At 24.7% G+C, this 18,187-nt stretch overlaps 1 protein-coding gene across 1 annotated transcript; it reads right to left on the reverse strand.

Moving 5' to 3' along the window:
* Positions 1–1,635: 1,635 nt before the first annotated feature.
* LOC126895050 (thyrostimulin alpha-2 subunit) lies at positions 1,636–17,271 on the reverse strand. The gene is made up of 4 exons (XM_050666511.1): positions 17,191–17,271; positions 4,292–4,426; positions 3,341–3,516; positions 1,636–2,004 (listed from the first exon to the last, which is right to left on the reverse strand). The coding sequence occupies exons 2-4, from the start codon at positions 4,410–4,412 to the stop codon at positions 1,912–1,914; spliced, it is 390 nt and encodes a 129-aa protein (XP_050522468.1). The 5' UTR covers positions 4,413–4,426; positions 17,191–17,271; the 3' UTR covers positions 1,636–1,911.
* Positions 17,272–18,187: the final 916 nt, after the last annotated feature.

Here is an 18,187-nt window from a genome sequence, read left to right on the forward strand (position 1 = left end):
TTTTATCAATTACAATTTATAAATAGAGGACTAATCATGGGAAAAGTACATCTAAACAAAAAAGTTTTTAATGTCGGAATGGTTTTTATTTCTGTTGGACCTTTGCCTATTTAACTAATATGATTACACTATCATTCTTGTTAAAGTTTATTGCTTTTGTTAATTGGCCAAACGATTCTCTTTTACTAAATAGCTCTGGACTTATTTTTACACGTAAGAGCTAATAGTATTAGTGTAGGCTTACCATATAAAATATATTGTTTTTAATGAAATAACTTCCTGATTTTATTGTAAAATATTTGTAGAATGTCGACATATCATACAATAACGTGTTGTGCACGTCCATCTTCAATCATTTTTAAAAATAGACCGTAATCACAGATTGACGTCATTTGATTTGAATAAAAGTAATGTATATTTAATCAAATATCATTGTACCAGTTTTAAAATAAACACACGTGTTTCATTTCTAGTTTTATGACAAATTTCTTTTTGGCGTAAGTAATAATAATATAAAATTAATTTTTTCAAATTATATATTGAACTAATTTTTATAGTTTTCAAAATATTAACAGAAACAATCATTTTTTAAATTTATTTATACTTTTTATTAACGATGCAGAATTTATAATAACTTTAATATTATTCGTATATTATTAATAATGAAAAATAATCGTAGCATGATTAAATAAATAGTGTGGGAGTTTGCTTAGGAAGAATGAACTAAAAAATTGATAAATCAATTAAAATTAATTATTCTCCCGATAATTATCCCACAGCAATGATATAATCGTTTACTCGGCAAATGAATAGTTACTACCTCTGAATTTAAATATATGTGGTTAACCGATAGATAATATAAATAAATAAATAGTTCCCAATGATATTATAATTAGCCAGCACTTAAATATTTGTATTCTTAAGCAAATGATTCAGAAATTTTTTTCCTTTTAATTTCAAAAAATAATTCTTTTGGTTTTACATCTGTTTTATCCTGTTAAAAAGTTATTTTACTTACTACGAAGTATTTGTGTCTAACACATACTCTTGATAATTATTGTCGTTGAAATTCTCACGAACTATATTTTCAGCTCATTTACACGCACATAAACATGAATATTAAAATTATAATTCATTATAATTTTAAAAACGTATAACAAAAAATATAAAAAAGTTATTTTTTTTATATTTTATTATGATGTATTTTAATACACTTTTAAGTAGCCAAATTCCAAAATTATGAACGATCATCTAAAGTTGCTTATGATGTTCTTTATAATAAAAATATCTAGTTTAATACATACTTCCGTTCACTAAGAATTTTTTTTTTTTAACCAGTGTAGACTATTACTAAATTAGCTCCTAAAGTATAAATCATTGAAGTTTCTGCACTTACATAAACATATATAAAAAGAGGAGTCTGTGCAGCCTTCATAATATTTACAATAACACTCAATTTTTCTAAGTTGTTGAATAGATACTTTTAGAAAAAAAAAAAAATTAAGTTGAACCCCAAAAAAATGTATTCAAAATCCGTCAATGTTCAATTGTGTGAGTTAACAAATAAAAATTAATCTTTAATAATATATGTTTAAAAATATATTGTTCATAAATATACACAGTAAATATATTAAGTATGTAGATCATTTAGATGTTTTAAAATGAAAACAACAATAAAATAATATAAATAGATAATTTTAAATACTATAATTCAGGTATTGTGAAGAAAAAGAGTATGCAATAAAATTACATTAATGTTAATACAGACAACTGAATGTAACATTAGTACAGGTAACTAAATTATATTTTATTCATCAATTTTCGTTGTTAGAAAATTCTATGTGAAAAAATATATATATGTAAGTGTCTTGAAGCATGAATTTTATTCAAGATTAACGCAATTCACGGATATCATTCTTTCTTACAATGATAACAAGAACAGCTGATGGCTGATTTGAACACCAACTTTCTGACGCCATTCAAACATAACACGTTCACTTCCACCTGACAAATAACAATATTCGTTAGTCAAAATATGTGTAATCTATTGAAAATTAAATCGTATAAATCCATCAAAATTCTTCAACTTATACTTATAAAAATTATCATTTTATATTAAAATGAAACCTCACTGTAATAATCACCACCAATACCATAAAAAAACCTCATTACAAAATAAAGTTCTACAGACGCACTTAAGAGAAAAAGTATTTTAAATTAAATGAAAATCTAATAATTTAAAAGTTAATACTACAAAACTTGTGCTATTTTATCAGAACATAAAATCTCAATTAAAATGGCAAAAATTATTTTAATAAATAATTTTTAATTAATATAAATGAATATATTTTAAATCTGGAAATTTTGAAAGTATAATTAGGAGTATAAAGTATAGTTTTAATGAAACTAGAAGTATTATAAAAATAATTCTTCAATAGAACAATACCCGTAAAAATAATAATAGTTAACCTGAAAAACGACAAACTTTTTTTTAAAGCTAATTATTAACATACACTTTTTATTACTTTATAAGACAATAGAAATAATTTCAGTTATATACAAAACAGTTACACTTAACAGTTATATAGAGCTTTACTTTCATACAAAAAGTACCAAAAGTATACTAAATCTAGTATACGTTTGAAAAAAACAATGTTATACGTCAAACGAACCAAATTTTTTTCCGTAACACTTTAATACGTTGGTAACGCTAATTCTAATTCTATTTATTACAAAGTATAAGGAATTCATTTAAAAAGTAATTAATACTATATTATTTAATTGAAATTAAATAATACCGGAATAAATTTTCTTGATGTACTTTCTGGCGTGCGTATGTAAAAAGTGAAAGATGCTGCCAATTCAATTATATGGAAGAGTATGATAAGTGTTGTTGATTATTTTTTTTATCGTTATATTCAATTGTTATGTCGAGTATAATTGAGTAGATTTTTGTTTTTACTTATACGCATTTCCTGTGTACTGTTTTTTACTATTATTATTAGTTTATTAGTTTTTTTTTTTTTGTACAAGAAAAAGACCTTTTTTAACTATTTGAATAGATCAAAACAAAATTTTCAGTGATAATATAACAATTATCTAATTTTTTTGGAAATAAAATAACCAATCTAAGAACAAGAGGGTAGAAAATAACATCTTATCAAACATAGCTTTAATACCAGTTCTATGAAATATAGATAGTTCCAGTCCAAATAAATAATATATATTTTAAATAATGCCACAATTTCTTCAAGTAATTTTATTTACATTTACACCAATTTTCTTTTAATATTTTAGAATATTATCTAAAAATAATAATGAACTCAAGTAAACTACTCACATCTTCAGTATCCATAATGTTACAACATTGTCCCACTGATGTAATACTCTGGTGAGGATTTATAATAAGTGTATCAGTTGGTGAAGGAACTGCCCATGATTCACAATAGCCTCTACATGCATTAGTCGTTATACGAAACTCCACACAATTTGGAATACTTATTTTTCTTGTATGGCCTATAAAAAAAATTAAAAAAATTAATTGTCGTAATTTTTATAATACGAACAACTGACAATAATAGAGAGTCCATCTTTTGTATTATTGTCAGATAAAAATCAATTTATATAAGATATATATCATGCAATACATCAAATAACTGAAGCCGAGGTTCGAATCAATTGAGCTAAACTATGTAGATTATTTTATTGTAAAAAGTATTTTAAAAGAAAAATCATTACATTATTAATTGTTTTTTTAATCGTTATTTAAATTTTATACTAACAAAAATAAAACCTATCATTGAAATAATGTAATAATTATAATTAATGTATTTATTTTATCATTTTAACTTATTAACATAATAATATTATTATAAAAGCTAAACAAACCAAAAATTAACATCTTATAAATTATCTAAAATGTCATAGAGTGCCCTTACTGAGTTTTATAGCCTGCGAATAAATCAATATTTAAATTACTGTAATGATATATTTTATTAATTGAAGAAGTATATGATGAATTTAATGTGAAAAACATTTTCTTCGAACCACTTTACAGATATTAAATATTTTCTAAAAATGATCATATTTCTTTGAATATATATATATATATATATATATATATATTCATTAAATTTATACTACATTTTAAAANTATGAATATATATATATATATATATATATATATATTCATTAAATTTATACTACATTTTAAAAGGACATAACACTTTTGTATTTTTAGATTAGTATAATAATAGATAACTGTAATAATTAAAAAATTTACTTTACTCACCTACTTTATGGCAACCGGGTTTTTGCCAAGTATCCGAACCATTTACACCCATAATAGATAAGTAAATAAAAATAATAATAATTGTATTGCTTGCTACCCACCGGATCTTGTCCGCCTCCATTTTGTGGACTCGATCTGTTGACAATTAATTTTTCTTTTAATATTTTTAAGTATAACGTAAATTATTAGTACACAAAAAAAAACGTAAAAATTATGAAACACTATTAAATGTGAATAATAGAATTTTTTTTTATTTTTCCTTAAATTTATACATGGGATGATTCCATTTATCTTAAACCACTTAATCAAAAAAATAAAAATAATATTGAGCATTTTTTATTTGGCTCTATTAGATACGTATTTTTCTCAATTTATCCAATTATGAATTATTATTTTGTTCATCCCTTATACTTTTAAGGGAGTCAAGTTTATTTTTCAAATGGCAACATATATAATTAATTTTATTTTAAACTATAAAAACCAAACAGCTGTTATAAATAGAAAAATATTGGAGACCACATAAATAAACTATTTGTAATAAAAATTAACAATTATCATAGAAATAATTATAATAAAGAAATATATTAAAATAGCATAGCGAAAGAATATAAATTTATTATAAAGTATAACTAATATGTTTTAAATAAATAATTAATGAACACGAACAAGGGTAAAAATAGTTATCAAACCTCGACATATTATATTCACCCAATATTCATATGGTGGTTGTGGTAATAAAAAATTGAATATGTTGGATTATAAAAAAAAACATTAATTCTAATGTTATGCAAGGATATTTTGTACAATATATGAGAGAGGAGGTCAGAAGTTGGTTGAAGTGGAAAGAAGCGTCTAGTGTCTTATACAATAAAAGGATAAGAAATGAGCATATAAGAGGGAGTATAGGTGTAGCGTCAATCGTGGATAAGATGAGAGAAAATAAACTTAGATGGTTTGGTCATGTTATGAGAAGAGAAGAATCGGAAGCCGTAAGAACAGTTGTAGAAATGAATGTTGAAGGAAGAAGAGGTAGAGGAAGACCAAAAAAGAGATAGAGAGATGTTATTGAATGCGATATGAGGACAGCTGATGTGAGCGTAGAGGATGTGGGAGATTATATCAAGTGGAAGTTTAGGATAAGGGTGGCCGACCCCAAGTAGTTGGGATTAAGGCGAGGAAGAAGAAGAAGATACGAGAGAGGAGGTCAAGAGCGTCAATGGAATTATTGAGTGTGTTACTAATAAACTGCGAATCAGCATCATACTAGCGGGACGTTAAAGAAGGAATATTAAGGATACCACTGATATCGGAATAATCGTGATAAGGTGAAGGAAGTTGAGTATAAAGTCAAAAATTTATTTTGGAAACTATAAAGACGCAATTAATCCTAAGTATGATAAAGGTGCCATACAATAACATAATATTCAAGTAATAATCTCACCCGGGCAAAAGACAAAAAACGGACGGAATTTATTGGGCATAAGAATTTTGTGTTATGTTGTAAAACCGAATACCTTTAACGCTCTGCCAATGACCGAAGAGAGAGTGCTTGAATAATAAATACTAAGATTCTTAATCTAGGAATCCCCTTGTGGTAGACAACTACTAAGGATATAAGAATTGTATATGGAGTTTCTTGATTGGGAAAAGGAAATTAAACTAAACTTACATACATTCTAGATAAAATTGAGCGTATTGCAATTCAATGCCTTTTTTATTAGATGTTAATATGTCAGATTGAGCAAGTTTGAGTTCTGTTATAGCCATCATAATATTACCATTGAAAGAGACAGCCATATTACTGCAGTTAGTTAGCTATACGAGGAGTAAATGAATTAATGTATAGTGAACACAACCAAAGATTCAAAAAACGCGAATTAAACGTATTGTCAAGATTCACGCGAAAGATTATTACAGCCTGAACAGACAAATGATCTGCCTCTCCTATTTAAAAGTTGATTACAGGTATGATAAAGGAGTCAAATATATGAAAACACATGTAAGGTATCTAGTAAAATATATAGATAGCGTATGAATTCAATGAAATAATTAAGCACATGTAGACAAAGAAATATCAGGATATGGCGTCAGTAATTATGTCAATGAACACACGTTATAATTGTTGAGAACTAAATTCTTAACCAACTTCAGGTGAATAACAGCTATTTAGAATCAGAGATGTGAAGCTCAACAAATAAGACCATAATCAAGTATAAGATATAAACTGAAACTTGTAAGTAGAGAGGTGGTTTAAAGTATAAATAAAAACTAAGAGAATATAAAATTAGAAAATTATAACTTAGTATTAAAAATATAGTAAAAATACTAAAAATATTTAATTAAAAAGTACAAAAATTTGATATTGATAATATCAAATAATTGCTCTTAGCTTATTTAATAGATTCGAACATTATTTCGGACGTATTTCAAAAATTGACATGTTTATACCAAGGCGAGATGGAAAGTACGGCCATTAAGTGATTCATGATAAATGAATCGCCATGTATGGTGTTCCGTAAGTAAGGAAAAAGGTTCTTATTGTTCTCATTGTTCATAACAATTGACCAATTTCCTTTCTTTTTGAACTTTCTGTATTTATCATGGCTTATTCGATAAGATAAAAAACTATTTGATACGTGTATATTATCCAGTAAAATTGATTTAAAATAGTAATTATAATAATTACTTAAAATTTTATTTTATTATATTGAACCATTGCTCTGTTTTAACAAATAGTGCGTGAAAACATATAATTAACTTTGGTCTAGATTTAAATTATAGTTAGATCATTGTATAAAATTAAATGTGCATCATCAGAGGGGGGAGGGATAACACAATTGATCAGTCAATAACATTTTATAATATTATTTTTGCTTTGCTCATCATTTAATGAATAAGATAGATATTAATTTTTTAATAAAAAGGGATGACATAAGTCAATTAATATAACATAACGTGTTGTATATACTATGTAAAACTTACTCACCTCCAATAAAAAAAATTATTGGACTGACTTTTGTTCTTATACTATTAATAATATTTCATATTTCAATTGCCTTAATTACATTTATGGACTTTGTGATTTAATACAGTCTAAAAAAGGAATTTGATGTAATCGTGACAGTATAAATGTATAGAAATGTTATTTAAAATGAATAAAAGGAACTTCAAGTTTTAAACTTTATACAAATGTGAAGTATCCTCACTTAAGACACTTATTACCACTAAACTTAACAGTTTAGTACTTTATATTTCATGCTTTTATTCTACAAATTTTTCAGCAAACAAATATCAGATGAAATATATAATAATAATACAGTTAAACTTAAGATAGTGAATATACAATATTATAATGTTAGTAAAAGGAAATTTTTACTGTAAAAGTACTTTATTTATAAATGTTTCTGTATTATCTCAAAGTTTCAACAATAATTTATTATTCACTTTTTTAAATTTATGTTCGAAGTGATCAATTTTGTAATCAAACTTTAAATTAAAAAATTGGAAAAAAAATTTTACCTTTTTTTTTGGTTCGAAAATCGAACTAGTATAATCAAATATCGCACTGAATTTGTTAAACAATTATATAAAAAAATGTTTTGCCAGATATTGGTAAAAATTAATGTTTGGTCCGATTAAATATTTGAATTTTTCGTTTCAAATTCGATTAAATTTAAAATATCAGAGTTCATAAAACCGCTACCTTTTTTATAGTTTATTAAAAAATATTATCTTAATGATATTGTCTATTCACAATTATACAATTATTATAATGTATAGTCATAATTTCATAAATTATAGCTAATAATGAAATGCACTGAAGGAAAAAATGATCCTAGAGATAATTTTTATAGTATTTCATTTAGTAACTTAATAACGTTAATGAATAAAAAGTCTACTAAATATTCTAATATGCCAACATCTAATGAATTCAATGAATGTTTGGGTAAGCCATAATACCTATAAAATCGAACCTGATTCAACGACTTTTGGTATACATTTTATAAGCTCATAAAATGTATACCAAATGATAGTGTTGCCATATTATTTCAAGAAATGTAATTCATTCATTCTCACATGTAAGTTCTATATCAATTTTGGTAACATATACACTTTGACTCAATCATTAATTCACAGAGTCCGTTTATAGAAAAAGAAACATTTAACCACTAAACCATTTTCTTAGAGACAGTGAAGATGATAAATTTGTAGACTAAAATCCAATACACTTTTATACAAAGTGATTGATGACAAAAATCTTTAGAGGTTACTAGTCATTTTATTTTTCACCAAAAAAAATTAATCCATTGCGACATGACACAAATTTTGTAAAATAATTACTATCTCACAATTTAATTCAGTCAACTAGTAAATAGTTGCCAAAAATGTATTGTAAATATTTACAATTGCTTTATTTTACTTAAATAAGCAAAAATAATTATCAAAATTATTATTATTTATATAATATAATACGCCTTGCTACCGGACAATGCTTAAATTGTTAATAACTTATAAAATACTGGTAAAAAAGTCACTATCGACCAGTCATTTTTTTAATTACATCATTTTCTATTTTTAAGCTAGTTAAATATGTATGTTACCGTTTAAAAAATAAAGTTGACACTCTTATCAAGTATAAGAAATCAACATAAAAAATATTCTATAACAGAATATTGGAGTTGAAAGAGACTTGTGAAACGATAGACATTGAATAATAGTAGTCAGTAGTTTTTTATATATTTATAATATCAAAATTCAGGTGACTACATTAAATGAATATTTGGGTTATCAAAACCTTAAAAATGAAATATGATAGTTATAAGTTTATCTTTGCCTCCAAAAAGTGGTCATGAAGTTTTATGTCCAATATTTTGTTAACACATAAAATCTTTTTCATGGTATGTTTATTTTTATATATATCACTTAAGTTATAATATAATTCACGAACAGATAGTAACAATTACAAATCTATTATGCAAATTTTGTTACACTAGTTAACATAAAAACTAGTTATGAATTTTTAAATCATTTTAAAATTTAAATGATTATCATTCTCTCTTTGTAGGAGGAATCGTGATCATTTTCATTAATTTTAAAACCATCAAATTTTATTATATTATATTTTATATGTTAATACTTTATTTGCTAGTAATTGCAAACATTTTTTGACTAACGGTTTGACAGAAATTTAAATTCTTGATAAGCAAAAAAAAATCATTTCTTTAAGGGAAATCACCATTAAAAGAATCACTCAGTATATGGTTCCATTCAAAAAAATTAACTTGATAAAGTTTTAAGGGGAAATGGAGGAGAGGAACACATTTTAGTTTATTACAATAGCATATGGGGTAAAAAGGATTCACAAATTAAAATAGGGTGCGTAATATCAAAATACAAGTTTGATATATATTAAATCGATTCATTTATGTAGAATTTATTATTTTAATGTCATTTTAGCTTCGATGCGAAGCTGAGAAGGTATTGGTTTTACTATGATGTGTTTTTTTTTTGTATCTGTTACCACTTTTTCTTAGCTTTCACCGAACCGATTTCTTTTAACGATACGTCAAAAGATCACAAATCGTATCTAGTCGAAGACATTACACTCAAAAATTGAAAAAATTTCTCTCGTTCCCCGTTAATGAGGGAAATCTTCAAAAAAATTACAAATTTAAAAATTGCTAATTTTTGACAATTTTTTTTACTTAAAACTGCTATAACTTTTTTTAAAATAACCAAATCAATATAATTTTTATTTTTGTAGATGTTTGATGTCTTCACCTATCATTTGGTATATTTATTTTTATAAATCTGACTTTTTACTTGCTTACAGGGGGGGATTTAAAATGACAACTTTTTCAACTTAACTTTTGAAAGTGTTCCGGAAATACTGACACTTTTATATATATCTTAAATTAAAGCTAATGTAATATACTTTATCATGGAAAAAAAAATTTCGGGCTATATTTTGTCTTCACTATGAAAATAGTTACCAAATGCTATTTTTGTGTGAAAATTCTGGATTTTATTTTTTACATTTTTAACTTTATAATGTTTTAACTTATTGAAAAGTGTATGGATCAATACAATTTTTTTATAAGAAATAATATTTATATCCCTCTTATATTCGACATACTTTATCTTAATTAGGATATAAATAAGTAAATAGAAAATCATGTATCTTTTGTAATAACCCACCAATTTTTAAAATTAATATCTAAAGATTTGCATCGAAGCGTTTTTTATGATAGTGATTTTAATCACTGTCAGATATCATTATACTTGACCCAACTATGCCACATCACCACTGTGCTACGACCTCCCTGTGCTGAGTTTTTATGATTGTCAATAAAATGTACACTATTTGTCAAATAATCTACTTTTTGTTATTCGGCAATTTTAAAAGTTAAATTACACTAATTTTTTTTAAGAAATTATAATTAACAGTTTACAAACATGGTGTATACTCTAAGGAGCAATACGGGATAGTGCCGATTTCTCCTACACATATAATTAGAAATTATTTATACTTGTATATCTTAATTTCAAATTAAATTATTTAATAAAAGTACTTTATGATAACTTTTAATAAATTAATTTTACAATGGTCTGCGACTATAAATAAAATTATGATTGGAAGTCTTTAGTTTTTTATTAATTAATATACTTTGGACATAAATTCAAAATTAAAAAAAAAATTATTAATGGGTCTTAACCTATCTAACAAATACAATACGTGCAAAAGAAATAAATCTATCTACTGGCCCATTTTACCCCAATGTAGGGCAAAGTTGAACATTTAACGTTCTTTTTAAATGTTTTGTTATAAATACATAAATTTATATTTTAACTAATTAATGGTCTTTTTCGTAGCATATATCTTAAATTTCAATTTAGTTTTTTATTTATTCTAAACAGTTAACATATAATGAGTTACATGAAGTTGTACATTATATGTTCATTATTCCTTGGGTTCTCCTTCTATTAACTTCAAAAAGTAATATCATATTTTATATTTTTAAAGATATTGAGTGAGTCATAACATAATAATCATTTGACATAAAAAAAAATTTACACTACATCTTTAAACAAAAAAATAACCATTTTACAATTAAATAAATTTTCTTACAGAAGATCTGTTCTTAATTATACCCCTAAACATACGTTCCTAATAAACCCATTAAACATATCATATCGTAACATATTATCATCTATGTTTTAAATATCACATTATTTAGTTATAAGGTCTTGTTTTATAGGTTTTCAATTCTTATTCAATGCAATAATTATTTATGGTATTTTATAACTAACGAGAATATCTGGTAGTTGAACTTTTATATTCTGTATGAAATATCAAAACTATTTTATAATAGTTTTAATAATTTTATTGATTATTTTTAATTTTATAACAAAATGTTACTGTTAATTTTAGTCATTCAATTTCTCATAAATTTCTTAATTTATCAATCATTAAATGCTATTTATGCCCCACCCTCATACCTTATAAAAATTACAATAGTTATTATGATTTATGGAAATAGAACATGGGTGAGACGTGGGATATAACTATTTTTATCAAAATTTTCTGGAGCAGGAACATTTTGGCACGTTTTTATATTAAATATATTTTAATAATTTAGTACATTGAAAAATAAATATTATTAATAAATTGTGGAATTATACAATATATAAGTTTCCTGATCGGCTAAAAATTAAAATACGTTCTTCTACTGGTCTACCATCATATAATAAAAATATTTTATTCATACCTTTAGATGACGAATAAATACATATAATTATCATCTAAACTATTTTTGATCACAAAATGTTTCCTTCATAATATCAAAATGCTGAATGTTATGTCTGTTGGTTGTCAATAGACAACTCACAAGTCACATTATTGTAATCGTTACATTACATATCCATAAACTGACTACAATACAGAATGTTTAAATTATTAAGTAATAGGTATTGTTTGTGTTTTTATTTGAATTAAAGCAAGTCATTAGAATGTGTAACAATTTTCATGAAAAAATCCATACACATATCATATTTAGTGTGAAATGATTATGTTTACTTCTGTCCTTTTTTTATAAAACATAGCCAGGCCTTTGATACCGTAGAATAAATACAGAAAAATTTGAAATTTTACAAAATTTAAAATGTCACAGAAAATTAACTACAATAATAAAAACATTAATAAGAAATTTTTTCACCAAATTATTTCTTAAAATGGCTATTTTGAATTTTTTTTAACATTTCTTGTAAATTTTTAATATTATAATTTTGTTATTTAATTATAAAAATGATATTTATTACATTACTTTTATAGCCCTTTAGTATATTAAATAAAATATTAAAAAAAAAATTAGCAAAAAATATTAACTGGATCAAAAGTTATTTAAGTTGTCATTGAGTATCCTGTATAGTATCTCATGTCAACATATCCTAAACTCGGCTTTTTTTTTAATATATTAGGCAAATATTATTAGGCGATGTATTAGAAAATGATTATTTAATACGTGAGATAGTTAAATATTTATTTTGCCATTACAAATAATAACATCCATATAAGGCCTATGAGATAACCAAAGCAGTACTTAATGTTTTTTTTGTGCCTTAAAAAATGTTTTAAACAAATAGAAAATAAATTTATATTTAACAAAAAGCTAAAAAAAAATGTATCAAAATACATATTATTTGACAACTATTTTATTTTTCACTCATGCAACTTATGTTTTATGATCAGTGTAAATTACCATTTGGCGTTAATTAATAAAATAAATAAACAATTTCATGAGAAATGGAGTGGTCAACATTTAAAGAATTACTCTGATGATATAATCCTTATCTAGTGATAGAGTAGTAGTTATGTATTATTTAAATTATTGATATTATACTACAAAATTACTCGAATTCCCATTAGGTATAGTTTCTCAATCTAACTAATAACTATGCAAACATGATATTAGAATTATTCAAATTGTGTACTGGATATTTGCTTTGTAGTTGGTTGTTCTTAATAAGAATAATATTAGTTCATTTAATTATTAAAATTATCAAAATCAAAATAAATAATTTAGAATACTAATATTTTAAAGTATAATTTAATTATTTCCAATTAAAAAATATGAAATTAACTATGGTCTGTAAAATGTTATATAATAAAAAATACTGATGTAAAATGTTATTAAACAACAGTATTGGGAAAATCTTGATATTTATCAAAATAATATTAACTTTTATCTTAGCTAGATCATTATTTAACTAAAAAATAGGGATAGTATTCATATAAATCACACAAACACAAACACTAACACTAACTGTTATAGATAAAAAAAGTAACATTTTATACATAACTTTAATAATTAGTATATATGATTCGCTATTTTTTATTGACGGAGAAGATTAAAAATACTTTAATAACATATAAGGGGGATAGAATTTTTTTTTTATATTGTCTACAACAAAATAGAAACTCATTTAGTACGAATGAGAGGAGGGAAACATTAAAATATATGATTAATAAATAGAAAAATGAATCTATCTGTATTTTATCTAGTTAAATAAATAATTTTATCTTTCATCTAAATCATTTTATCTCCAACTATTTTTATGTCATCTATATGACTTAATTCGAATATCTGTATTTAATCTAGATGAATTTTTATTGTCTATTCCCAACACTGCTAAACAAACATAAAAATAACCTTTGTTGAAATAAAACTAATTAAAACACACTTTTATGCTATATGTTAGAAATATAGCTTTTGTAACATTAACAAACAATTCGCTTGAACAAACGAATTGTAAATAATCTTCTACAATATATCAATTTGATGTCTATTTTTTTTCATATCTTAATTTATTGTTCNTGAAATAAAACTAATTAAAACACACTTTTATGCTATATGTTAGAAATATAGCTTTTGTAACATTAACAAACAATTCGCTTGAAACAAACGAATTGTAAATAATCTTCTACAATATATCAATTTGATGTCTATTTTTTTTCATATCTTAATTTATTGTTTTTGGCCCTACTATAACTTAATAGAAAAATGATCTGTTTATAATAAAACTCCTAATCTCCAAGTTAATAAAAAAAAGAGATATAAAGACTAAAGCTGTAGAATGAAATCAATATTAAAAGAAACTCTTCAGCTTGTGAATAATACTATAACTTTTTTTGAATATATAAAGAATTAAATTTTTCAAAACATTAGGTTTATGCCTCCATAGCCTTATCATTGGGTTGCGTCATGAATAGAAAAATATTGTAGTTTGATTGAAAAGTAATGGGTCCAAGAAAATAATTATACCTAAAAGAAAATTACATCGATATTCAAAATATTCTTTTCGTTTTTAGAAAGTTTTATCTACATATCTTTAACTTATCCAAACTTTCCGCACAATTCACAAATTACATCGACTAATCAGTTATGTTCAAATTGAATAACTATTTTTTACAAATAACCGAAAGCAACTTCAGGATAAATACATACGAAACCAAACCATTAACACGTAAAAACAATAATACATCACCATATCTAATTTTCTTAAAACCCCTTGTTTTAATTTACATAAATAAAAAAATGATTGCCATTTAATGGTTATATTGATACTTAGATGAGTTAATTTTAGATTACTAAAAGCTTATTTTATTAAACCTATTCGTTTTTGATCACCTTGTTTTATTGCTATAAATGTATCACATAGCCAATTTTATTAAAAGTTTTATTTGCATATTGACAAATAGCAATAAAGTTATTTCTCAGTATGAATTCGGAATTTTATAACTAAAGGTTTTTAATAAAAAAATATTATTTTTCAATTAATTGCAGTGTAGTTGCTATCAAAAGTTACAACAAAAAGAGAATTGTACCCTTTTAACAAAAAAAACTTAATTTATGTCCTGATGTTATCAGAATTACTCGCGTTTTTTGCGAGCAACGTAAATGGGAATGTTGATATAATTTGAATTTAAAGATTGCTGCATCACTTTTATAAGTTTTGATACTCAACCATCGTAGACAATAATTGTCTACGATTAATTATTGCTCGTTAATCGTCAACACTATTATACGAGTTTTGACAGTCAGAGACGCCCGCAGAAAAACTTCCCAGGCATGCAAAAATTATTGACAACATTTTAAGTCATAGAAGCAATTCCCTAAGCCCCACACTGAAAAAAAATCTGTCTGTTTTATAAAAAATACATCTAATAATTTTTTGTTAAATTAAACATAGTTTTTTGTTAACTATTACTTTTGTCAGAAGAATAAAAAAATTATCAAATTAACAAGTATTTTTTAAACCAGCACGGTGAGGTTGCAGTACAGAGGGGACGTGGCAAAGTTGGGATGAAGAAATATAGATAATATTTGACAGTGACTAATATCATTATCATAAATAACGCTTTGATGTTAAATTTCATAATTTGTATATTTTTAATTTTACAATTTTTATAATTTAAAATTTCACTTGAATGCTAATTCACATACAATTAAATGCTTGTTAAATTATTACCTTAATTGAAAATAACGTTATTTTTTTTACTTTGACGGCCGATTTCATATAGCAGAACAATCATCGAGACATTTTTTTTTTTAATATTGTAATACACTCAAAAGCTTTAATTTAGTACAGGTTAAAAATTATCAGAGCTTCCGAAACATTTTCAAAAATCGAGATGAAAAAACTAAAATATTAATAAATCTATAAATATTACAATTCACTATTAGAAATAAGCAGACCCAAATTAAAAGGAAAAAATTTCGAATTTTACTAGCCTAGTCTTTATTTGTGACAGTTTTTATGTTTTTTTTGCTCATCACTTTATTTATGGTATTGATATTTTCCATAGGGGGCCAATATAGGTTTTTTATCCGGCCCTATGAATAAGCCTACAAATAAATATTTTATTGTACATACATAATACATTTTACTTGTCCATGGATATGTAAACATCCATGAACTTACAAAACCGATCCCCAACCTAACGTTTCTGAATTTAAAATCCTGTTGGTAACAGTTAACTGATAGATTCTGCGGTAATTGATGCAGAATCTATTTTACATTGACAAAAACTCAAATTTAAATTAAAAGATCTAGTAGTTAGGATTGTATGTTTAGTATTTTTTTTAGCGACATAAAATAAATAAATCTCAATAATAAAAATCTCAAGGAATGCAATGGCACCTCTTTCCTCACCCTCCAGTCGTTCATGACATCGCTTTCTTTGTAGAAAGCATTAGATGCACAAAAAAATCCTTCATAATTAAAAAATTACATTCAAAATTAATTGTTTTTTTCAATATAGTCGAAGACCTTAATTTTTTACACTGTATGCAGTAGTAATAAATAAATTAATTAATCGAGATTAAGGTATTCTTTTTCTTTTTTATAAGCAGGATCCAATTTTGAGACGATAAGAACTGTGATTAATGTTCACAAAATCAAACTAATTGATTAACCAATTTTACAATTGCACACCGCTCACTTGAGAAAATAATTTAATTGAACTCATTTTAGGAGTCTATCTTTCATTAAATTTCCACTAAATGTTTCAGATTACTAAAAATAAAATGAATTCTCTATGAGCCTTAGTAAGCACCGTTAAGATTTATTGAAGAAAAAATCAATACCCATGAAAATTAGTAAAATTAGATTTAATTTAGTCATTGAAAACAGGGAATTTCAACAGTCAATCACAACTCCAAAGCTCCACCCCTTGACCAATGAGAAAAACTTGGTAGCAAGTGATGACGTAAGTCGCATGTATAGGATTTGACAGATGCATCCAGAAATAACGTCAAACAGTGAAATAATTAAATCATAAAAAAAATTAATAAGTCTATAATTTTAACTGTAATAACGTATATCAAATTAATACTCACCACCTTTGGGTCTAAAACGATAGATCGTATTCGTGTCACGAGCTAAATATATATAACAACACCGCACTACAGCCAAACGTTCCCCCCAGAACGGTACTGAATAAATTCAAGGCGGATTTTACTTAAACTCAACATGCGTCCTAAAGCGCCACCCACGCCAGTTGATCCTTAACAGATCCTAACTATAGCAAAGATGAATAACGGCGGCAATTTAATTAGAAACGCTAGTATATATAATATATTCTTTCAGCATTGCAAGATCTTAAAGAAAATTTAATAGCATGTAAATGTTCTAACAAGTCATTAAATAACAACATTAAAAAATTCTGTACATTTTTTTAGTTTTAATACTATTCGTAAAAGAATTTGTTTTAAATAATTTTCTTAATTATCAAACCATTATAACTCTCAGTTCTATTATCTCACTTAATAGGCTGTACTACATATGCTGACGGTGTTAAAAGTTGCGGTAACTTACGAATAACAACTTGCCGATTGTTAAAATATTTTTTTACACACCAAAAGTGAAAATCTATTTTAGAGTGACATTTCTATCAATATTTAAAAGATTTTTTTTATAAACTCAATCCTTCAAATAATTTTCGGCTGGAAACTTTTTTTACCTAGGTTCTCTTAATTAGATAATTATAATAAAAAATTCCACGACAGTGGGATTATATCAAAGTAGTGACGTGGGATTGTTGAGACAAGTATAGATATCTGACAGTGATTAAAATTACTATCATAAAAAAGACTTCGATACAAATCTGTATTATATAATTTTTAGAAGGAATTATTGAATTATCCCAATGTAACAAGAAGTTTTATTTTCTTATTTATATCTTGATTACAATTTATATGATTTATAAGTATAATACATAAAAAATTATAGCAATTACATTTAATAATTTAATATAGTAATTTTTTATGGAGAAATTATAAAAAGTTGTAAGTTGTATACAGACTGATTCTTTTTTTAGTAGCCACTCGATTTCTC

The sequence above is a fragment of the Daktulosphaira vitifoliae genome, unplaced genomic scaffold (assembly GCF_025091365.1).
Source record: "Daktulosphaira vitifoliae isolate Bord-2020 unplaced genomic scaffold, ASM2509136v1 Scaffold_1, whole genome shotgun sequence".
Classification (NCBI taxonomy): Eukaryota; Metazoa; Arthropoda; class Insecta; order Hemiptera; family Phylloxeridae; genus Daktulosphaira; species Daktulosphaira vitifoliae.